This window comes from Bos javanicus, chromosome 20 (genome assembly GCF_032452875.1).
Source record: "Bos javanicus breed banteng chromosome 20, ARS-OSU_banteng_1.0, whole genome shotgun sequence".
NCBI classification, from domain to species: Eukaryota; Metazoa; Chordata; class Mammalia; order Artiodactyla; family Bovidae; genus Bos; species Bos javanicus.
This window is the reverse complement of record NC_083887.1, coordinates 41,623,007-41,647,982: the sequence shown is the minus strand read 5'-3', so window position 1 is coordinate 41,647,982 and position 24,976 is coordinate 41,623,007. Positions and strand designations below refer to the sequence as shown.

General features: G+C 44.3%; 2 protein-coding genes across 7 annotated transcripts in view; both read left to right on the top strand.

Annotated features, from left to right (window-relative positions):
• Nucleotides 1-6,450, top strand: part of LOC133233713 (cuticle collagen 34-like) — a 149,380-nt gene extending 142,930 nt beyond the window's left edge. The window contains exon 3 of one of the 2 annotated variants that reach the window (XM_061393805.1): nucleotides 6,315-6,450. In XM_061393805.1, coding sequence (XP_061249789.1) covers nucleotides 6,315-6,447 — 133 coding nt within the window. In that variant the 3' untranslated portion in view covers nucleotides 6,448-6,450. The remainder of the gene's footprint in view (nucleotides 1-6,314) is intronic. The other variant, XM_061393806.1, reaches the window with a different exon arrangement.
• Nucleotides 6,451-6,454: 4 nt separating this feature from the next.
• Nucleotides 6,455-24,976, top strand: part of PDZD2 (PDZ domain containing 2) — a 254,700-nt gene continuing 236,178 nt past the window's right edge. For 3 of the 5 annotated variants that reach the window (XM_061393798.1, XM_061393797.1, XM_061393796.1), the window contains exon 1: nucleotides 6,455-7,154. In XM_061393798.1, the coding sequence (XP_061249782.1) occupies nucleotides 6,679-7,154 (476 nt within the window). In that variant the 5' untranslated portion in view covers nucleotides 6,455-6,678. The remainder of the gene's footprint in view (nucleotides 7,155-24,976) is intronic. The other 2 variants (XM_061393795.1, XM_061393794.1) reach the window with 1 other exon arrangement.

Genomic DNA, 24,976 nt, shown 5'->3' with positions numbered 1-24,976 from the left:
ATTTGTTGGATTTTGAAAAATCCAAATAATAGTGATTAAACAAAGTGTTGTTGTTAAGTATCTAAGTCATATCCAACTCTTTGTGAGCCCATGGACTATAGCTTGCCAGGCTTCTCTGTCTGTGGGATGGGTAACCATCTCCTTCTCCAGGGGATCTTTCCAACCCAGGGATCGAACCCATGTCTCCTGCATTGGCAGGCAAATTCTTTACCACTTAGCCACCAGGGAAGCCCTGATTAAATGGCTGCTGCTGCTGCTGCTAAGTCACTTCAGTCGTGTCTGACTCTGTGCGACCCCATACACGGCAGCCCACCAGACTCTGCCGTCCCTGGGATTCTCCAGGCAAGAACACTGGAGTGGTTGCCATTTCCTTCTCCAATACATGAAAGTGGAAAGTGAAAGTGAAGTCGCTTAGTCACGACCCACCAGGCTCCTCCGTCCATGGGATTTTCCAGGCAAAAGTACTGGAGTGGTTTGCCATTGCCAAATAGCATAGGGGGTTATTTTTCCTTCCACGTCTGCTCTTAAGGAATGCCACTGTGAACCCCACCCAGGATTTCCACTTTCATCTCATTGGCCAGAACACTGTTGTAGAGCTCTTTGTATCTCCTCCAAGAGAGGCTGGGTAGATGGATACATCACCACACCCAGGAACATACAGGAAGAAAGAAAGAAGGGTCATCAGGTAGACAGCCACAGCTTCTGACTTCACCTGCTTGTTGATCTTAGGAGGTCCGATGGTGGCGGGGCAGAGTTCCCCAGGCAGGGTGCCTGGGTAAGTCCGGTGCAAGTGCAAAAGGGCGAGGTTGTCAGGACCAGGCAGGGAGGTGCTGATGTAGAGAGGAGCAAGGCCCTGGCCCACGAGGCGGGGTTCTAGTCCTGGAACTGTTACTTATTGTGAGAGCTCAGGCGTTTAATTAGCCTCTCTGTTTCTGTTCTTTTTTCTGAGCCTTTAAAAACTGCAAACTAACAATACCTCCCTGCAGTAATGTTGGGAAAATTAAATAACAGAATCAGTGAAAAGGGCTCATTTAGAACAATGTCTGATACATGGTGATGCTCAGAAAATGTTAGTCAGTAGCCCATGTTGGTAAAATGGATGCCCTTGTTTTGTAAGGTGGTTGTGGGAGAATGAACAAGACAGGGACGAAGCAGCCAGCACCGAGGACCCTTTCCCCCCTCTCCTTGTAGCCAACAGTCCTTTCTCTCCCGGCTCTGATCTCAGGGTCTTTGCACTTGGGGTTCCCTCAGCAAAAACAGCCTTCCCACAGATACTCTCTCCCCTCCACCTCTTACTTCATTCAGGTCTCTTCCCCAGGGTCCTTTCCTAATCCCCTCCCATACCCGTTCCTCCAGGGCCTCTGACACTGCTGTAAATCTCTTCCCAGTGCTAATCACCATGTGACCTTACCCTATTCCATGGTTACCAGCGCACCTTCCTCAGAACACAAGCTTCTTGAGGCTCAGTGGGAATGTCGTGTGTTTCGTCCTGGGCTCAGCACAGGATGGGCACTCACTGAACCTCTGTTGAATAAGTCAGTAGTCAATATTTAATCCACATTGGTTTCCTTTTAAAATGTGAGCATTTTCTAAAAGTCAAAAGAGGAACCCAGTCTGGTAGGAAGAAAGACTAGATGGAGGTGGAGGAATTTAAACTTAGCAGAGGTCAGAACAGGAGAACATTTAGAAGCTAGGACAGTTGGAAGAGAGTGTTGGTACAGGACAGCCCAGTGTCAATCAGATTTTGAGGCAAGATCTGGATAAGCCAGGAGACCTCTTCACATCCCCCCCTTAGGCTCAGGATTTAGCCTTGGGTTTCATGTGACTCTGAGCCTGTGACTTTGGGCAAATGATGGCTTTCACTCAGTTCAGGATTTTTTTTTCATTGTTAGCCCCCTCCTCTCGCCCCGGAGAAAATTTTAATTTAATTTCAATTCTAACACACACAATTAAATGCTACGAAATAAGTGTCAGGTGGGATTGAGGATCACAGCAGAAAGAGGCATTAATCATTATAATCTCTAAATTTTGTGGATGACGTCACCCTGCTGAGAATACATGGCTCAGCTCAAAGGAGATCCAAGAACGGTGGTCGATTCTAACACCATATCAATAAGTTAACTCAGGGACAGAAGCATTTATTTGGAACGTTAAGGCTGTCAGCTTCAAGTTACTCAAAATTAATTTAAATTATCACAGCTATTTGCTTGAGATGGGAAACTAATTGGAGGATTAAGCATGGTAGATAAAGGTGAACTGCACCGTTGCAGTGGCTCTCCAAGTCCACAGATCCTACTCCCTCTTAAAATGGGTCGATCTTCAAGATGAGCTTTTAGACCTTAACACATACCAGTCATGGAGGGATATTGGTATTTGTAATGATTGGCAGACTTCTGTGTCTTCTCTGTGTCAGCATTCTGTTCACTGAGATATTTGGTACTGGATTGTTTTGTGGGATATTGTGAACATACCACATTTCTCCCAGTAGCGTTGTAAGAGCCTGTGTCTTTGCATATGCCGAGTCATCTCAGATCGTTGCAGTGGATGGGAATGCCTCTATGCCCACAAAAAGAGTAGAAAAACCCACAAAAGGAGTTGATCAAATAGGGAGCTAGAAATATTACTGGTTAAATTCCAAGCTTTAGGTACAGAATTGAAAGGTTATATAGTTCGTGAATAACTTCAGTAAGATTAACTAAGTCTCTTGACAGTGTCTGTACATTTGAAATCATTTTTCCTTTTCTGAAAACTCCACTGTCCAGAGGGTGGACTCCCAGCAGCCATGTTGATACCTTGTGACCACACCTCCTTGGCCATAACTGATGGATGGACTCCTGATGGACAAATGATCCAATCCAAGCCAGTCAACTGTATTCACTGCCAATGTACTAATTAACAACTTTTGAGTTACAAAGAGCAGGGGAAAAAAGGTTTTTTTTCTCTAAGTTGTTAAAATGTTCAAATATAATGTGTTACAAAGATCAATGTTGTTGTTCAGTTGCTAAGTTGTGCCCAACTTTTGGCGACCCCATGGACTGCAGCACTTCGGGTTTCCTTGTCCTTCACTGCCTCCAGGAGTTTGCTCAAACTCACATCCATCGAGTCGGTGATGCCATCCAGCCATCTCATCCTCTGTTGTCCCCTTCTCCTCCTGCCCCCAATCCCTCCCAGCATCAGGGTCTTTTCCAGTGAGTCAACTCTTCACATGAGGTGGCCAAAGTATTGGAGTTTCAGCTTCAACATCAGTCCTTCCAATGAACACCTAGGACTGATCTTTAGAATGGACTGGTTGGATCTCCTTGCAGTCCAAGGGACTCTCAAGAGTCTTCTCCAACACCACAGTTCGAAAGCATCAATTCTTCAGCACTCAGCCTTTTTTACGGTCCAACTCTCATGTCCATACATGACTACTGGAAAAACCATAGCTTTGACTATACAGACCTTTGTCAGCAAAGTGATGTCTCTGCTTTCTAATATGCTGTATAGATTTTGCTTTTCTTCCAAGGAGCAAGCGTCTTTTAATTTCATGGCAAGTTTTCATTTATTTATACATCTCCCACTAGACTATGAATGCCTGTAGGACAGGGAATTTACCTTTTGACAATATATTCAAGTGCCAAGTTCAAGGTCTGTTTCTCAGTATACGTTCATATGTTAGATACATGTTGAAAAAAGTGGAAAAGAAGTGAAAGTGTTAGTTGCTCAGTCACATCCAATGCTTTGTGACCACAAAGACTGTAGCCTGCCAGGCTCGTCTGTCAATGGGATTTCCCAGGCAAGAATACTGGAGAGGGTAGCCATTCTCTTCTCAAGGCAATCTCCCTGAGAAGATAGATTCTTTACCATCTGAGCCACAGGGAAGCCATAAATGCATGCTGCATAAATACAGCCTGACATCGAGGGGGAAAATTCTCTATTGCTCTTAAGTTTGGGTCTCTTCACTTATTTTCCAAATGAACATCTAACCCAATATGTTTAACTCTTGTTTTCACATGTATGGAACCATCTAAACTGTGACTAACACCTTGAATCTTTAAAATTTTAATTTTAAAGAATCTTTTTAAAAATAGTTTAAATTATTGAGAGTCTACAAGGTGACAGACACTATGCTGGGGTGGGGAGTGTATTGATGAACCAGACATTGTCACTGTAGTTGAGACCCTCTCTGTGGAGCACGAGAAGCCTTAGGGACCATTTAACTCAACTTTCTCATTTTACAGATGAGTAAACAGAGACTCCTAAGAGTTGTTCAGCCTGATGGAAAATGTTTTGATTTATTCATAAGACTTTAATATGTCTGTGTGGAGTTACTGTTCAGTGAGAGGTGTTACTTATTTGGGCCAAATAAATTTATTTTTGTCCATGTATGGATTATCTTTTCTTTGATCTTGCCTTTCTTTTTAATAGGTGCATGATTATGTAGACAATATTTACTAAGCTTTTGATTTATAAGGAACCAGTTAATAGCTGGCACTCCAGTTCTCTGGAAACTCACAGCCTACTCTACTAGAAATTTCTTTACGGTTCCTGAGGAATAAGGTCATTTATTCTTGACATGGCTTCTGACACCTCTCCCATTTGTTATTATTCCTTGTTAAATCACTTCCTGAGAAGGCTTGAGAATGTTTCCATCTTAGATGGCATGGTTTATATTGACTTTCTCTGGCTGAAAGTGAAGTTCTAAGAAGAGACTGAAAGGGGTAATTTTTCTGCGTTTACAGAGGATGGAGGTGAAAATCTCTTTGGAGGAGAAGGAGAATTGGCCAGGGAGTTCAATTAACCTTGCACTGGGAGGGATGGATTGTACGCTGGGCACTCTGCATGTTTGGGCAGGGGAGGGGAGGGGAGAGGGGATGTCACTGCCACCCTCGCACAGGAGGCTGCAGTAGCCACGTGCACTGAGTGAGCCACATACCCAGGACAAACGAAGGCGTGGTCAGGGCTGCTCACCCAGAAACCTGGAGAAGCATCTCTCTGCAGGAGACAGCTTTGGGGTTGGCCTCACATAGGTTGCTTTCAACAGTTTGCCAAAGAAAAAGAAGAGAGGAGACTAAAAGCTGGAGGCTGTAAAGAGACACGATTCTGTTTGAATGTACATGACGAAGCCAGGACCCCAGCTAAGCTTAGGACTCGCAGTGGTTTGGGGGAAAGCCACGTCTCCCTGTGGTGTTGACCGGCTTTTCCTCTTGGTCGTACTGTCGAGCAGAGCTCTGGAATGGAGAGACCTCCTGTGCATGCACTTGGGCCCATCAAGGCAAATGGACATAGATCTGAACCTCCTAGGAATGTGAGCTCTTCAATATGTCCAGCACCCCTCTGCAGTCTTCTGGGGAGTCTTGTCACACAGCCTCCGGGGTGGATGTGAGTTTGATGGGACTTGTGAGTCCCATGTGAGTTTGACTCTTGCCTGGAAAATCCCACGGATGGAGGAGCCTGGAAGGCTACATGCAGTCCATGGGGTCGCTGAGGGTCGGACACGACTGAGCAACTTCACTTTCACTTTTCACTTTCCTGCATTGGAGAAGGAAATGGCAACCCACTCCAGTGTTCTTGCCTGGAGAATCCCAGTGGCGGGGGAGCCTGGTGGGCTGCCGTCTATGGGGTCACACAGAGTCGGCCACGACTGAAGCGACTTAGCAGCAGCAGCAGCAGCAGTCCTGGCAAAAGTTATCTCATTTCCTTACTGATCAGGGAAATGTCCTGGGGAAGGTCAGCATTTCAGAGTGTTCTTGTCTGGGGGAAGGGTGTGTGTGTGTGTGTGTGTGTGTGTGTGTGTGTGCGTGCATGCATGTGTGCATCCATGCATCTGCGTATCTGTGTGTGTCTGCATGTGTGCATCTGTGCATACATCTGTCTGTGTGCATCTGTTTCTGTGTGTCCCTCTGTGTGCATTTGTGTATCTCTATGTGTCTGTGCATCTCTGTACAACAGTGTGTGTATACACCTATGTGTACATCTGTGTGTACATCTGTCTGTGTGTATCTGTGTTTCTGTGTGTGTCTGTGCACCTCTGTATGAGTATGTCTCTGCGTGTGCATCTCTACATGAGTGAGTTTGTGCATGTGCACAACCATGCATCTGTGTATCCGTGTGCATCTGCGCATCTCTGTATGACAGTGTGTGCGTGTATTTCTATATCAGTGTATGTGTGCATGTTCACACAGGGTGGAGGGAACACAGCAATGGGATGGGGAGGGGCACTGGGTCCCTGACTCAAAAAGCAAGCACCCTTCTTCCGTAATGCTCTCCTGCCACGTGTTCTATCTGAGAAGGCTCACTGTTGTAACCGGAGTTTTTGTTTTTTCCCCTCCCAGGTGTGAACGAATCCAGGGGAGGTCACCCTGTCACTGCTGGAGGAACACCTCATTTCCAGGTCCTCCGCACGAGCCCGACTGGGAAATTAACCAAGCAGGGACTGGTCGGACACTTCCTTCCTTTCCTCTTTGACGCTCCGGGCCCAGCGATTGTCCCCCTGTTGCTCTGATTGTGAACCGTCCTCCTCTTGCCAAAGCAAACAGCCTGGACTGGAGGAGGAGTTCCTCAGGCCTGTCTGCCAGCCTGAACATGAACGCAGGCCGAGCAGACGACAGCTCGCGTTCCCCAGGGACGTGGGGCCCTGCGGGGCCTGGCCCTCAGGAGCAGGTCCTCTCATGATGCTGGCGCCTGGGAGTGAGCACCATGCCCATCACCCAGGACAATGCTGGGCTGCACCTGCCCCTCCTCTACCAGTGGCTGCAGAACAGCCTGCGGGAGGGTGGGGATGGCCCAGAGCAGCGCCTCTGCCAGGCGGCCATCCAGAAACTGCAGGAGTACATCAGGCTGAACTTTGCTGTGGACGAGAGCTCCATCCAGCCCGACCGCAGCCCCCCTGGGATGGAGATCTGCACCGTGTACCTCACCAAGGAGCTGGGGGACGCGGAGACTGTGGGCCTCAGTTTTGGGAATATCCCTGTGTTTGGGGACTATGGGGAAAAGCGCAGAGGGGGCAAGAAGAGGAAAACGCACCAGGGCCCTGTGCTGGATGTGGGCTGCATCTGGGTGACGGAGCTGAGGAAGAACAGCCCAGCCGGGAAGAGTGGGAAGGTGCGCCTGCGGGATGAGATCCTCTCCCTTAACGGGCAGCTGATGGTCGGAGTTGATGTCAGTGGCGCCAGGTGAGTGGGGGAGCACCAGCCGGCAGTGGGGGGCGGATGTGGGACCCTTGTGGCTCACTTATGCCTGATGCTGAGGGCTGCGAGTCCTCCCGTGGTGAGAAGCCAACAGCATTTATCCTATGGAGGGAAACTACACACTCTTGAGATTTTGCGGTATTTATAGGTTTGTTTTGCTTCATTCTCTCTTAGAAGACTCAGGCTCAGAGTTTGTCCTTTTTTCTCGAAACTTGGGGTAAGAAAGAAAAGAAATAGTACATGATAAGAGGATGAGAAGTATTACATTGAGGGAGACCCTCTTTTCTACTCAACCCAGCATCTTACCTCAAACCGGAAGGCCATAGGTTGGGTCCTGGGTATGTTTTCATCTGCCTGTCCCTAGGACCTTTGCCACCAACTCACAATTCAGAAGCCTCTTGTGATGCTTAGAAATGTCTTTAGACCACCACCCTGCCATTTCCTCGTCCTGGGAAGATCCCCTTGGATCTCATCTCAATGAACATATTTCTGTTTTCTACCCATGTGGCCACTTACCATGGCAGTAAGTTATGGTTGGACTGTTTTGTTGTTTCTTGAGTGAATTATGGTTCCCAAGACCACCTTCAGCTTCTATGATTCACTAGGAGAACTCACAGAACTCAGAAAAGCTATTATACTCATGGTTATAGTTTTATTACAATGAAAGGAATCAGATTAAAATCAAAGGCACATAGCATCCAGGAGAGACCAGGAGCAAGCTTCCAGTTGTCCTCTCCTGGTAGAGTTATGCAGAAGTACTCAATTCTCCCAGCAGCAATGTGTGACCACATATATGGAGTACTGGGGAGGACTGAAGAGCTCACCCAAGTCTTAGTGTTTTTATTGGGGGTTAGTTAGTCACCTGGAGAAGGAAATGGCAACCCACTCCAGTGTTCTTGCCTAGAGAATCCCAGGGATGGGGGAATCTGGTGGGCCTCTGTCTATGGGTTTGCACAGAGTCAGACACGACTGAAGCGACTTAGCAGCAGCAGTTAGTCACCTAGACACCCCAAGCCTGTGTAGCTGACCTTTGTTACTAAGTATCTGGTCCTTCCAGAAGTCAAACTAATACCACATCATCCGAGGCCCCCACCAGAGATCACATTATTAGCATAAACTGTCTGGTGTGGCCAGAGGCCTCAGCTTTACAATAACACTCTGTTGCTGTTCAGTCGCTCAGTCATGTCTGACTCTGCGACCCCATGGACTGCAGCACGTCAGGCTTCCCTGTCCTCCACTGTCTCCCAGAGTTTGCTCAGACTCATGAAATAGGAAACAGGCCTGTGGGTGTTCTAAGATGCACCCAGAATTTGTTTTAGTCAAGTATGGTAAGACATGCAGACAGAGGAACAACTGTCTCAAAAGAAGGAGTTTATACCCCAGATGCCTAGAGGTGGGAGGCGCAGCACTGTGTGCAGAGCCACAGGGGAGGCACCAGCCTTGGTCAGGAGGCTGAGGGTGGGAGGGGAGAACAGGGCCCAAAGCCTGTATTAGGGGTTTCCGGGGAGAGACTGAGTGAGATGCGGTAGGTACACGGAGGAACCTTAGGATAGGATAACTTTAGTAATTTCGGCAAGCTCTGAGCTATAGGGGTGCTCTCCAGTTGTCTAGTACCTGACCCCGGCTAATTTAGACAGGGGAATAGAGACTTGATATGTGGTGCTGGTGGTGGTGGTTTGGTTGCTAAGTTGCATCTGACTCTTGCGACCATGTGGACCATAGCCTGCCTGGCTCCTCTGTCCATGGGATTGCCATGGACAATGCCATGGGTTGCCATTTCTTCTCCAGGCTTGATGTGTGAGAGTTGGTTAAAAGAGACAGTTGGGATTTGAGCTCTGGACTGGTTGGATAATATTATTGATATCAGAGGCACACTCCTCAAGAGACTTGTTTGCTAGCTCTAGGAGTTAGCTGCCCCTGATGGATAGGAGGGGCAGTCTCTCCAGGATCAAGTCTCCAAATGCCAGAGCATCGAGAATACTGGAACTAAGGGAACAGCCAGTGTACTGGGCTCTGAATATTTTCCATGGCTAAAGGAGTAAATCCTCCAAACAAAACTTTTCCACTAGGCAACAGTCATGGCTCTGAAATTCCCTTCTCTAAGGGGCTGTTGTGTGCACGCCAGGTGATGAAGGGCTAGGTGAAAGAAAGTCTACCCAGGAGGTCCCCAGGTATAGGCATGGGAGAAGGAGAAGGCCAAACCCTCTGCTTAATCTTCAAGACATAAAAGTGAATCAGGCAATGAGACAAGGGCTCCTGGAGTCCTGGTCTCCCAGTGCCCAGAACAACCAGGACATTCACAAGACAGGAGAGAAAAAGACTGGGTCGATTTTTCAAGATTGACTCCTTAGTTGTCTGGCATAATTATAACAAAAACCATTTATTGAGCAGTTACGGCTCTAGGGACTCTCGCCACTGTCATTTACTACCTACTACAACTCTACATAAGGGCTTCCCTGGTGGCTCAGATGGTAAAGATCTGCCTGCAATGTGGGAGACCAGGGTTTGATCCCTGGGTTGGGAAGATCACTTGGAGAAGGAAATGGCAACCCACTCCAATATTCTTGCCTGGAGAATTCCATGGACAGAGGAGCCTGGCGGGCTACAGTCCATAGGCTTGCAAAGAGTCTGAAGTGGCTGAGCATGAACAGGAGCCCAACTCTGTAAAGGACAGCTTAAGATGAGAACCTTGACCACAGAGAGGGCATGTGGCTTACACAAGGCCGCCTGGGAAAGAGGCAGAACCAACTGTGAACTTGAGCCCAGCGATCACCACAGCCTGAACGTGAGCCGAGCCGCCGCCACAGTCTGTGCTCTTGAGCCCTGTTCTGAACCACCTCAAATCTCAGGTCCTTGTCATGCCGTCTGGTGCTCAATTTCATGGATGGTTTACAGCTTCACAAAGTACCTCCTCGACATAATCATAGACAAAAGGGCAGTAAGTGACGAGAACAATCTCTAAGGCTTCTACTTACCCAAATAGACAAGGAAAACAGAAGCCGCTCCCTGTTCTCCCCTACCATCTCTTATGTAAGGAATTCAATTTTCATATAAACTTCCTTTGGCAAACTTACATCTAGCCTGAACTTGAGGACTAGAAGCACTTTGAGATTAAGTGTCAAGGAGCTGAAAGTGTTTTGAACGTTCTCAACATATCCTTTTTCACTCTTTGTAACTAACTGTTTGCTTCAACACTAGATTTTCCCACATACCTATGTAGGTTTTGTCCTAAAAAAGTGGTGAGTGGGAATTTGGTTCTGCAGAAACCCCAATGTACCTCTCTCCCCCTCTGCAGACAGCCCCCTCAGTGACTGTATATTCACCATTACTTGTAAGCAACAGATTCCACGTGTCAACATGCTAACTTGCCTATCCCCCCACCAACATGACAAGTTGGAATATCACTTGGAATTATAATAAGAGGCACACTTTTGGGGCAAGCCATTCTGCCCCTTCTCTTGAGTGTGATGTTGAATTCAGAAATCTCTTAGATGATGTTATGGGTTGAATTATGTGTCATGCCCTTCCAGAGTCACCTGTTGAAGTCCTACCCTCCTCCCCACCCAGGACCTGAGACTGTGGCTTTGTTTGGAAGTAGGGTTGCTGCGGATGTATTTAGTGAAGATGAGGCCCTATGGGAATAGGGTCAGCCCCTGGTCCAGTATGACTAGCATCCTTATATAAAAGGCAGATCTGGGGACACAGACATGCACACAAGGAGAATGCCATGTGAAGGCTGGGGTCAGGCTGCCACAAGACAAGGAACGACCAGAAGTTAAGAAGTTCTGTAGGGTCTATGGGGTCACAAAGAATTGGACAGTACTTAGTGAACAACAAGAGAGGGACCTGGAACAGACATTTCTCCCATACTCAGAGGGAGTGTAGCTCTGCCAACGCCTTGATCTTGGACTCTCAGTGCCAGAACCGAAAGACAAATTTCTGTTGCTTCGGCTACTTGGTTTGTGGTACTTAATTGTGACGCTCTAGCAAACTAACACACGTGATATTTTGACCCTGTCACCTGCGGCTGGTCAGTTATTCAAACAATTTCCTCCCTGACAAGGTCACTCTGGAAACTTTACAGCATTGTGGATGTTTTTGGAAGAGGACACTCTGAAAATTGTGTGTGGGTTAAGTGTGGGAGGAGCAGGTACAAAATGTAGAAGATGAGCTCATGGTTGGCTTATTTTAAAAATTAGCTTAGGGGCAGTTCGGAAAGATCATCCCTGCAGGAAGAGCAGAGAATTCACAGCCATAGGTCTGACACCCGTCTGCAGCCCTAGAACCATTTTCAGAGCTTAACCTGAGAGCATCTCAAACTTATCCCCAAACCGCAGACCCCATTCTGCTCTCTCCCTGACTGACACTCCCAAGGTCTGCAGTTTGCTTCCAGGCTCCCCGCGTAGCTCTGGGAACCCCTCATGCTTTTGAGTCCTGACAGCATCACGGTGGAGTGAACTTCTTGAGAACTTTCTGAGGTGGGGAGGGGTACCAGTAATGGGTGCTATCACACGCCGCATCTTGCAGGCATGGCTGGTAAACACATGGAGGAAAGCTTTTGTTTGCAATTCTATCATACCTACTCCGGGGAAGATGAGGTTTTCTGGAATGTTCTATTTATATCTTTTTGGTGAAGGGAGAACTGGGAAGATTTTTTTACATTATTTCCTACAAGGAATACTTTGTAACCCCAGTCCCTCCCCTCCACCATCCCTCCCTCCCCTAGCTTTCTATAAGTAAAGCAGATCTGTTCCCTGAGGACAGATGGTTCCAAATTGGTAACAAGATGTGGAATTAATTAAAATACAACCCACACACCAAAACAAAAACAAGTAGCCTTTTCTGAAAAGTAAGAGGGCCCATGTTCCACTGAAAATATATTTTTTCAGGGTATCAAACTCAACTGGACTGTTTGGTACATGAGTGAATATGAGCAGGGCAGCACAGTGCAGAGAACACATGGGCCTGGGCGAGGCGGATCTGGCTTCTAGACCCATGTGCTGGCCGTGTGGGCAAATGACCTCAGCCATGCAAGGCTGATGCTTCCCCCAGCGGGATCGTTTAGTGGGTGAGCTGAGAAGATTTACTTGATGTCCTGAATAGGCCTCTGGCACATGTCGATGTTCAGTCAAAGGTAGCTTTTCACATCCTTCCTGGTTGGCCTCAGGCTACCTGAACCCAGGGCACAGCCTGAACTAAGAAAAGGCCTTTGAGTTTGAAGGGCAGCATCCGTGTGCATGCTTAGTCGCTCGGTCGTGTCAGCAACGCCCCCATGGACTGTAGCCCCCCAGGCTCCTCTGTCCATGGGGATTCTCCAAGCAAGAATACTGGAATGGGTTGCCAAGCCCTCCCCTAGGGGATCTTCCCAACCCAGGGATCGAACCCAGGTCTCCAGTATTGCAGATGGATTGTTTACCCTCTGAGTCACCAGGGAAGCCCTTAAAGAGCAGAGAAGAGGCTAAAACTCTAGTTTGCTCAGCAGGAAAAGAGAGTAATCTTCAACCCAGAAATCAGGGTAATATTCAAACACTGAGTTACCTGTAATGGCGTGGGTATCAGCCTGTAGGAAACAATGCTGGTGCCTGCAGGAAAGGGTGCTGGAGCCGCTCAGGGCCAGACCACACCTTTGAGTTACTGGGGTGTGAGATACATACATGGTCCATGGAGAGGGGCCAGGGTACTGGGCTGGCAGGAGGACCCAGGAGCTTAGGGACATTGGCCAACTAAGACAGGAGAATTACTCCTGGGCTGACTAGCTGGATGTCAGCCCTGGCCAGAGGTAACCTTCAGCTCAGTACCACTGCCTTTAAATTGTGTGTAAAATTAAATTTAGGGTTGTTACAAGCTCAGACTCTGGTTACCCATGGCAACCCTGAGTTCTCCCTAGGTTATAGCAGATTTTAAACAGAGTGTCAGGAGGCTGCTAGAAGGTGTTACTTGGAGAAATGACTGCAGGTAGTGATGTAGGAGACTGCAGGAAGGAAGAATTGCCAATTATAGCTTTATAATGTAGTCTCTGGGGCCATTACACACAAGGGTCCTCCTGCCTACCTGAATATGCCCATAGGCACCCAGTGCTCTATTGGAGACTGTATGTATAGTAAGAGGTAGTCATCCTGATGACCTAGAACATTCAGGAAAGGTTAAATTATATTAGTTTGCTGTTTAAGGAGCCAGAGAAGCGTGTAATACACTTCTGAGAGATTTCCATTACGGAAGGTTAAAAGGAAAACAAGTTTCAGCATTTAAAATTCAATTATCTGGAAACTTCATCAAGTGGAACAGCCCGTTCCCAAAGGATGCGGTGTCCATGGAGCATTGCAAGGGTCTTGCATTCGTGCCCACTTCTTTCTTCTCTGCCTGCTTGCCCCACGTGCTGTTTCATTTCATGTCATGCTTTCTGGAAGGCAGCCCAGATTTCATCTGAGTCCTGTTTTCTCATAGTACCGTGCAGGAAACTAAGGTTCTGGGAGGAGGTTTCCTGGGGTCAAGAGCAAGGACCAGAATTCAGGGCCTCTGACTCAAATTCTAGAACTTTTTCTTCAACACTATAGTAACCAATGAAATTAGATTTCCTTTTTTTTTTTTTTTTTGCACTTTATTGTTGGTTGTAAGATACAAATTGAAAATCACATTTTCCTGCATATTTCTACATCCATTCTCTAAACGGATGGTAGTTACATCTAGAACCTTCCTTCTCAACAAGAGTTTAACTCTTAGCAGCTTCATCAGTGTGTAAGTGATGGCCATTGGACTGGGCTTTCCCTCCGGTCTTCCACACGTTTTCTGGGCAAGGCTGTGGACCATCCTCTGCCATCGCCTGCCACCTTGTGGTTGAAATCAAGCATGGCACTAGGAGCTTTAAGAAGCTTATTATTAGGCTGTGCGGGTTTCTCAGCTGCGCCATTAGGATGTTTTCAGCCTTCAGAGCTCTCCTAGAATGGGAACATCTGAGCCATCCCTAAGCAGAGGGTGACTCAAGCACCATTCCCCCTCCTCTGGGTGCCTGGTCTCCTCGTGCTACCCCCAAGAGGTGCCCCCTCCTGACTACCCCCAGGGCAACCCCTCCCCACTACACTCAGAGCCCGTGTGCCCTACAAGTAGACAAGTAGCTGATCTGATAAACCCACTCGTGCTTAGCTCTTGGTGACAGATGGTGGGGGGAAGTTGTCCGTCCCCAGCCCAACTCAAGTCTCCTGGAATCAGAAAGCCTCAGGGGAGGGTGAGTAGCAGGCAAAGCCAATGGCATGGATTCCTTTAGAAGCCTATCTTTGTGCACCCTCAATCACAGCCTGTAGGTAACTCCAGGGCCACTTACAGAGCATATTTTCAAGGTCTGTTTGTTCTTTTTTTTTTTTTTTAATTGGAGGATAATTGCTTTACAATGTTGTAGTGGTCTCTGCCACACTACAATGTGAATAAATATATATAAATATATTATTTATATTTTATATATTTATGTATAATTTTATATTTTATATGTATATTATATAATATTATTTATATGCTTATATAAATATATATTTATATCTATCAGTCATAATTTTATATATATATATATTTTTTTATGTATATATCCCCTCCCTGGGTCTGTTCTTGTGAGGGGAGAGATTACATTAAAAGAGCCACTTTCTATGATTTAAAGAGAGGCAAATTTGCAGAGCTCCGTTCAGAGATGCTCTTTAACTTCAGCCCAGTAACCTGGTTCTCCTGGTAGCCCCATCAGAGCTGCTACTGGGGGACTGATTTCAACCATGGGAGATGGAAAACCCAAGTATTCTACTTGAGACACTTGCTTTGAAACTCTTAGCTGTACTTGTGAGAATCATTGTAACTGTAAACCAGAAAGAGAAAGAAACGCTGGGAGCATCTCAGTGTGATCATAGTGCTACCAGCCTGACTTCGTATCCTTCTCTTTCTGGACACTCTGGGGCCATTTTCAAGAATTTTGACTCCTACTTCATTTTATGTCCAGATATTAAATAAGTGATAAATATTTTTATTCTCTCATTTTGAGCACCAGATGCCCCCAAGAGGTTTTCTTTTTCTAAAGGTGATTGTTCAAGCTTCAGCACCTGTTTCGGCCCTTGTCTCTCTTTGGTCTTCTGGAATGGAGACAGATGACCACATGGCCTGGCTTAGATGTCCCTAATTAACCTGTTTGCCAAGCCCAGAGGTTCAAAGGCTTGAATCCCTGTGTTTTGGGGTCCACCTAGTGGTTGCTGCCTTCTTGTAGGGGACAATATCTGATATCAGGACACATACGCGTGTGTATGTGCAGTGTATGTTTTTTGCAATTTATAATAAAACATGGGGCTCCCCTGGTAGCTTGGCTGGTAAAGAATCCTCCTGCAATGCAGGAGACCCTGGCTCAATCCCTGGATTGGAAAGATGCCCTGGAGAAGGGATAGGACTCCGGTATTCTTGGGCTTCCCTGATGGCTCAGACAGTAAAGAATCGGCCTGCAATGCAAGAGACCTGGGTTCGATCCCTGCATCGGGAAGATCCCCTGGAGGAGGGCATGGCAACTCACTCCAGGATTCTTGCCTGGAGAAACCCCAGGGACAGAAGAGCCTGGTGAGCTACTGTCTATGAGGTCACAAAGAGTCAGACATGACCAAGTGACTAAGCCCACAGCACAAAACATGAGTTTTCAAAAGCTACATATATGTCTTCATGAGACTCTTCTTTGTCTTTCTCCAAAGATTTTGAGAGTGTGAGTTAAGTTATGCTGTTTAAAATAAACGATGTGGAGATGTCATTGTTAATGGTGTTTTGGATGACAGGGCTTTCCAGTGTTGAAATGGACAGAGCAACACCCAAAGGTGTGAGTATCTGGGTCTTTTGTACCTCTGGGTCACAGACAGCTAGAGGCAGGGGTGTCAGCGATAGTCTGATTAGCTGGCTTATCCCACCCAAAAAAGAATGATTCTATCATTTATAACATCTCTTGGACTTAAATTTAGCCTTTCCAGCCAGGTCTGGGGGATGGCAGAGGGAGATGGTGGGCTAGGCTCTTTCCTAAGCTGAAGTGTGTGTTTGCTGTGCCCTTTAAGCTGGACTTGAAGGCTAGTCCATTTAAATGGGGCTGGGATTTATTAAGAAACTTTTGACCTTTGGGGTCACAGATGTATTTTCACAAATGTCCCTGAAGGAGGTCTGAACTATTTTCAGGGGAAGAGGAAGTCGGTGTCTTTAAAAACTCAAGCTCCATTAAGTACAGGTCTCTGTCAAACTGCATGGCAAGTCTGGAGGGTTTTCCTGACTCAAGGGTTTTATTTAGTCCGCATGCTGGGAGGTCCTTGTCTGACCCAGCAGAAGAGGCAGAGAGGGCATCAGTGGTAGTCACTGAAAATGGTTCTTGCTCTAGAAAGTTCGTCATCCAGGTGGGATGAGAAGATCCATGGGGGAAGGGAAAAAGTTATTAACCTCTCAGGATATATTTTTATCTTAAAAAAATAAGAAATTGAGCTTGGCTAATATTTTAGATATGAGCCAACATGGCATCCTTAATCTGTATGTCAGACCCTAGGAGGCTCCCATGTCCTGTGTGTTATGTGACGTATCCTGAGGGAAGAGATTGTGACCCACAAAGGCCTGCTCATTGATTAATTTACTTTTAACTCATTTCAAGGATCTGTAACTTATGTAGGCTCACTCAGAGAAGTAGGCTTATGAATTAAAGTATGTATTTTGTTGGATTTAAATTAGCTTTACCAAATGAACAGATAAACTAAAATTCTTGAGGGGCTAAAAAAGAAGATGAAAAATAATCAATGCAGGTGCAAGCAAACCATAAGGAAATGGCTGGGTTGACCCTTGCTTTCCTGCTGATATGTGCTCAACCACATTATAAGTTAAACCAATGACAAACTATTCAGATTGATAAGAAATCAGACAAAATAATTAAAGGTCAAAGCTTTCAAAAGACTATGTGAAACACAAATTTCCAGCCTCTGTTATTAAAGAAAAACCTCACCATAAGCATAGATTGTGCCTGGAGATAATCCCTAATGATGGTATAAGGCCGTAATAATTAGCAAGATATTTAAAATCTAAATATCAACCACATGCATACAAATAATTTTAAATGTTTTAGCAATGTTAAAAACTATGCAGTGCTAAATCTAGTCCAGAATTTTACTAAACTGAATATTTTAAGAGCCTCTTTGAAATTTCTTTTTACTTAATTGCTTACGGCAAAAAGTCACACACCATGAGGAAAACACCGATTCTTACTGATGCAATTTAAAAAAGAGCTAAAATAATATATGGAAAACAATATAGCTAAACCATAAAATGCCCAATTTTGTCAGCAAATTCTGCTGGAAGGTGCACAGAAACCTTGCTGAAGTTTTAAAGAAACAGTTTGCCTTGTGGCAGTTTGCTGTGTGGCTGGAAATAAAGTATCGCTGATTCTCACATGTTCCAAATAAGGGTATTTGCTTGGTTCTGCTTCAGTAACGCGATAGGACACCTACTTATTTGTGAGTCACTAAAGAAAAGAGGTACCAGAAAAGATATATTTTCAAAAGGCAATGACTTCTTTAGTTAGAATAATGCTTTATGGAGAAATTATATAAGGTAACAGCTGCTTTGATTCAAATTTTAAATTCAGGGTAAGTTTATAAAAATAGGCCAGAACATGAAAGTGATTCACTGCATTGGTCCTAGGAAAGTTGAGACAGCAAAGAGGCTAAAGTCAGAAGTGCCAAAAATGCTAAAGAATGTCATCAGTTTGGTTAATTTTGTAAAAAGAAGACTTTTAAAAGTAGTAGAATTTTTATTCTTCTCTGTACTAAGATGGGGAATGACCGTGGAAATGCTTTACTCTATAGAGGTCTGATGTTCATCTTGAGGCAAAGCATTTAGAGTAATCCAACTTTAAGATGGCTGTGCAGTGTTTTCCTTCTGCAAAAAAGACAGTTGTTCCAAATTTGCCCACTTTATCTATGAACAGGTAGTTTTCAATGGCTTGCTTCCTGGAGGCTATTTCTGCAAGCACACACACACATAAGCTGTCTTTCCAAGGTAAAGATGATATTGAAAGAATGAATAAGGAAGTATTTGGAAGCAACCCAAATGTCCATCGACAGATGAATGAATAGAGAAAGTGTGGTACCTATATACAATGGAATATTCAGTTCAGTTCAGTCGCTCAGTCGTGTCCGACTCTTTGCGACCCCATGAATCGCAGCACGCCAGGCCTCCCAGTCCATCACCAACTCCCAGAGTTCACTCAGACTCACGTCCATTGAGTCCATGATGCCATCCAGCCATCTCATCCTCTGTCGTCCCCTTCTCCTCCTGCCCCCAATCCCTCCCAGGATCAGAGTCTTTTCCAATGAGTCAACTCTTCTCATGAGGTGGCCAAAGTACTGGAGCTTCAGCTTTAGCATCATTCCTTCCAGAGAAATCCCAGGGCTGATCTCCTTTAGGATGGACTGGTTGGATCTCCTTGCAGTCCAAGGGACTCTCAAGAGTCTTCTCCAACACCACACTTCAGAAGCATCAATTCTTTGGTGCTCAGCTTTCTTTACAGTCCAACTCTCACATCCATACATGACCACAGGAAAAACCATAGCCTTGACTAGACGGACCTTTGTTGGCAAAGTAATGTCTCTGCTTTTGAATATGCTATCTAGGTTGGTCATAACTTTCCTTCCAAGGAGTAAGTGTCTTTTAATTTCATGGCTGCAGTCACTATCTGCAGTGATTTTGGAGCCCCAAAAATAAAGTCTGACTCTGTTTCCACTGTTTCCCCATCTATTTCCCATGAAATGATGGGACCGGATGCCATCTTCATTTTCTGAATGTTGAACTTTAAGCCAACTTTTTCACTCTCCACTTTCACTTTCATCAAGAGGCTTTTTAGTTCCTCTTCACTTTCTGCCATCAGCCATAAAAAGGAATGAAATTGTGTCATTTATAGTGATGTGGATGGACCTAGAGTCTGTCACAGTGAGTGAAGTAAGGGAAAAGCAAATGTGGTATATTAACACATATGTATGGTACCTAGAAAGATGGTACAAATGAACCTGTTTGCAGGGCAGGAGTAGAGATGCAGACACAGAGAACTGGCACGGGACACAGCGGGGAAGGGGAGTGTGAGATGAACTGGGAGAGCAGGACTGACACATATACACTGCTGCTGCTGCTGCTAAGTCGCGGCAGTCGTGTCTGACACTGTGCGACCCCATAGATGGCAGCCCACCAGGCTCCCCCGTCCCTGGGATTCTCCAGGCAAGAACACTGGAGGGGGTCATATATACACTACCGTGTGGAAATAGATAGCCTGTGGGAAGCTGCTGTATAGCAGAGGGAGCTCAGCTCAGTTCCATCTTGACCTGGGCAGGAGGGCGGGATGGGGAATGGGTTAGGAGGGAGGTTCAAGAGGGAGGGAATATATGTATACTTACAGCTGATTCACTTCTTTGTACAGCAGAAACTAATACAACATTGTAAAGCAATTATACTCCAATTAAAAATAAAACAAAGCACTAACTACTACTTGAAAGAAATTCATGCTATAGAAAGAGCATTTTCAAAATGGATTTTTGGATATGTTTCCATGCTTATTACTTTTTTTGCCAAAATATTATATATGCCAACAAAAAGTTTCATAGGCACATATTTGAAATCTTGAGAACAAAATTTTCTATTTTTTAAATCTTCCATAGAGTTTTACAAAACTTATGTTAAAAATTATTTAAAAAAAAACAGTACCTCCCAATAACTTGGCAAAGAAAACTCCAAGTTGAAAATTAACACAAAATTTTAACTAAAACCTTTGCAAAAGTGGATAGGGCTACAAAATGAAAACTACTTTTTATTACATGCTACTGCTAATGTACTGTTTCCATTTGGGTCTCCCTGTCCTTGAGAGGTAGCTTCAGCTATGGCAGACTTTAAAACCAACATCCATTTATTTTGAACTTAAAGTCGTATTTGTGAATTATCACATTCCAAAATGTTAAGCCAAGTTTTTGAAGCCCTTGGAGTATATTTAACTATATAGCTTTAACTAAAAGTAATATTCACTGTGTATAATATATTTTAGTAAAGGTGAAAAAGATTTTAAAGTATTAAGCACTTCATATTAAGTATATATTTTAAAAATTTAGCTTTTACATATGTGTTTTATAATGTGTATATGTACTAATATGTGTACATGTTTAATAAATAAACACATGTATATGTATATATTGAGTTGGCCGAAAAGTGTGTTTGGGTTTTCCATACTTTTTGGCCAACCCTATGTATGTATGGGCTTCTAAAGTGGCTCAGAGATGAAGAATCTGCCTGCCAACTCGGGAAACATGGGTTCAGTCCCTGGGTTGGGAAGATCCCCTGGAAAAGGAAATGGCAACCCACTCCAGGATAGACAGAGGATACTGGCGGGCTACAGTCCATACAGTTCATGGGGTTGCAAAGAGTCAGACATGACTTAGTGATTGAGCAAGCACACACGCATGCACACACACACACACATGGGGTGCATGCTTGTATCTTTTTTTTTTCTGAGCATAAGAAGTCAACAATTCTAGAGTAGTCATCTCACAACATAAAGGTTAGCCCTAGCCACTACAGAAACGTCTCATTTGAGATTTGCGGGATCTAAATGTTTCCCATCAGTCCAGTGCCCAGCAGTCCTCCTTGACTGGCTCTCCAGAGAGCTGGCTTCCTTGGGCTCTGCAGGCATGAACCTAAACCCTTCCGGTCCCTCCACACTTGCTGTCCTGGTGGCCCCTGAGTTCCGACCACGGGGTGTCCTGCTCAGCCACCCCACCAAGCACAGATACCCTGGCCCTGCTGCTCTCACTCCTCTTGCTAACTGCTTGCTCCCTGGACCATTTTGTGAGCTCTCTTTGTCTGATTATTTTCCCTTTTATTCATTCCAGAGCAGCATATTTATAAAGCTATTAGTTAATGTTTCAGGCTCCCAGTCCCTCTCCCCACACTAGTCATTGTTTATTTTAGTGGCATTTCAAAGAAAAGAATGACTTGCAATTCTACTATGATAATTCTCAACTGATTTAATTTTTCTATGTTAATATTTGTGACAATGCAAATGTATCCTACCACCCTAACTCAACAGATTTGTCTATTTCTATCTCATCTATGTTCATCAGCAATATATATTTTTCAGACTACCTTATTTTACCATTGGTGAGTCATGCTTGTACATGGCAAAACATTCAAGTAGACTAGAAGGACAGTGACTGAGATTTCTCCCCAATTCAGACCCCTCTCTCTAGTTTCTAGCTATACCCCAGGGCCCCACTCTGTTACCAGTTTAGGAGTATCTTTCCAAGAATTCTCTAAACATATCCAAGTTCTCTGTGTTATTTCTGTTTTAGACAAACAGGGGCACACTATCCCTGCTATTCTGCATCTTGATTTTTTTTTTTTTAATTTGAAAACCTATCTTAGGGATAGGAAGAACATAGTTTCTTTCTCCTTTTTAACAGCTGTATAATGTTCTACCAAAGGGTTCTACTATGATTTGTTTAATTGGTCACCAGTTAATGGGCATTTTCATTGTACAGTCTTTGCTGTGTCAACAATTCTGCAGTAAATCTTATGTTCACAAGTCTCTGTGTACTCTACATGTACAGTTAAGTGAAAGATGAATTCCTAGATGTGGAATCCTCAAAATCCCATTAAAATATTTTAATCATTGCAAATTGTTTTGCCCAAGATGTTACACGAAATTGTATCCCTGCTGAGAGTATGTACAAGTGTAGTTTTTCAGTTTCACCAATGCCATAGGAATACTTTTAAAATATTCAATTATACTATGTACAGAAGTCTGTATTATCTTTCTTCACATAATATTTTCAGACTCAACCCACCTAAATTAATAGTCTTGATAAACATAGTCATCAGCAATAATTTAGGTAAGTATGCTCTTTCTGTCATTCCCACTTTTTCAATACTTATATGTAACATTATATTTAAAATGCTTGTGACCAGGACTTTTCCTTTTGAATCCTCCTCCCAGGACAGATTCCCTGAAGTGAAGGTACTATGTCAAAGGACATTCTGGCAAATTGCTTTTCACAAATGGCTTTTCCAAATTATACTCTCACCAAAAATATATGAGTGCAGTGTACCAGGGTCATTCAGGATTGGGTATTATGATTTAAAATTATATTTAATAGAAATTAATTAAGCTAATTAAATCATTTCTATTGTTTTATTATTTATTGTATTATTTTATTTTAATTTGCATTTATTTATTTAACCAGAGAATTTGGCTGTTTCCCCTTAGTTTTTTTTTCCTACTTTATTTTACCTGTTTTGTAAATCATTTATTCATGTCTTTTGTCTACTATCTGTTGGAGTCCTAATCTTCACCACTAGAACATGCATTTGGATATAAAGATCTTAATCTTCTTAATCCCTTTGCAGTTAAAATTCCCCTTAATCTTTTAATAAATCTTTTAGCTGTTATTACTATATAGAAATTTTAACTGTTTCTATGGATGAGTTTGAGCTTTTTTCTCCTGTAATTGTCTTTTCACTGCTTTAATCTTAGGATGTTGCTGCCTTCTCAAAGACCTGAAACTCTCTTCTGTCAATTTTCACAACTGTATTTTAAATTTATCTTGATAACTTAAAATTTAATTTAGCTGACACTTGTTTTGATGTATAGTGGAAATTTTATGTCTCTCTTCTAAATTGCTGTGTAATTATCCAAACATCATTTAGTAGGAATTAATTTTCTTAAGTTGTGAGGCTTGATTTATTGTGATAGACACACATACACACATACATACATTTCTATTTCTGGATATTCTAATTTTGTTCTCACCCGTACGTCTATTTTTATGCTTATCACATAGTATTTTGATCATGTTGTAACATCTAGTAGTACTGGCTTCCTCCTCCATCTCAGTGCTGAAGCTTTTCCTAATATTGTTTGAAATTGTTACCCATTAATTTCCCCAAATTTTCTTGAGTCATGGTGTTGAGTTTCTAAGGCCATCTCAGGAGAATACTGTCTTTTCTAGTATGGCCCATCCTTCAAGGCCCAGGCCAATCCCCCTCCCACCTCCTTCTCCCCCTCCTGGGAACAGTTCTGACCTGCACACACAAAATCTATTTTCCTGGTGGTAATAGGCCGGATTCTAAGATAGGACCAGGATTCCACACACTCCCACCTTGTGCACATCCTCACATCCCCCAGGACTGTGAACTGGATGAATTTTACTCCCATGATAAGGTATTTCATAAAGAGTTGACCTTAAGAGGGGGAGATTATTTGGGTGGGCCTGACCCAATCATACAAGCCCTTGAAAAGCAGAGTGTTCCCTGGCTGGTGGCAGAAGGGGCAGCCAGGGAGACATGCTCCAGCTGACCTGGAGGAAAGCAGATATCCATGGTGTGAACTGGCCGTGGAAGGGCGCAACCTCTAGGACCTGAGAGCAGTCCGTGATTGACGACTAGGAAGACAATGGGGACCTCTGTCCTAAAAGTGCAAAGAACTAGACTCTGCCAACAACCAATGAGCTCAGAAGAGGTCCCTGAGCCCCAGATGAGATTGTTGGCAGTGCCAGCTAGCACCTAGGTCAGTCTCATGAAACACCAAGAAAAGAGCACCGTCGTGTGGTGCTGTATCTTTGACCTGCAGGACTGCAAGCTTAGCCATGGGGTAGCTCCAAAGCCTCTACATCTGTGGGCGTTTGTTACACAGCAATGAAAACTAATACAATGGCAGCACACAATTTAGTACTTAATCATTCTTAGGTCATTTACTAATTTCACATGTATAAAATGCTGTCACTCCTAATCAGATAACATACTCTATCTCTCTAAGCCTCAATCCCTCGTGTTTAAAATGGGAATAAAATGCATCAAATAAATTACTGAAAGATATACAACCATTGTTACCAGCAGTTACTTCTGAAGGTGGGAGATGATAACACAATCACATTTCACAAGAAGGTCGTGCGATTAAACGTTATGGTTGTTAAGTCACTAAGTCGTGTCTAACCCTTTGTGACCGCATGGACTGCAGCACACCAGGCTTCCATGTCCTTCACCATCTCCCAGAGTTTGCTCAAACTCATGTCCATTGAGTCAGTGATGCCATCCAACCATCTCATCCTCTGTCACCCCCTTCTCCTGCCCTCAATCTTTCTCAGCATCAGGGTCTTTTCCAATGAGTTGGCTCTTCACATCAGGTAGCCAAAGTATTGAAGCTCAAATGAGATTTAATTACTTAATTGGAGATTAAATGAGATGATGCTTATAAAGTTCCTTGGTGTACTTATAAAGTACAAGGTGCATGGTAAACTATAAATATTAGCTCACTGTTATGAGAAAAGTAGCCTCTTTAAAGTGCCTCTCAGAATTCTGTATATTCTGTATGTGCTAATTCTGTTTTCTACCAAGTGACCCTGGTTCTGTCTACACACACACACACACACACACACACACAGACCCCTACTTCCACTAGGAACTGACCATCCGCCTCTAGACTGGTCATTAGTTTGGTCTCCTGGGAATTTGGAGTCAAGCCAATGAGAGACCAAGCTGCTTCACTCTTTGAGATGAGCTGAAAGGTCAAAAGGAGTCAGGACCAGAATCCTGTCCAAGGAAAGCCAGAGCCACATGCCTGAAATCACAGAAGGGCAGACGTCAAGAGGAAATCAATCCCTTTAGAGCCACACTGAGTGGACATGCAGACATGGTCAGGGCTGAGACTGTCCCCAGGGAGAGAGGGATGCGACAGGAGCTTCTTGGGTCTTGGGGACTTGTGGTTCCCATGCACCAGTTCCCACGGCGCCTAACGGGACTTG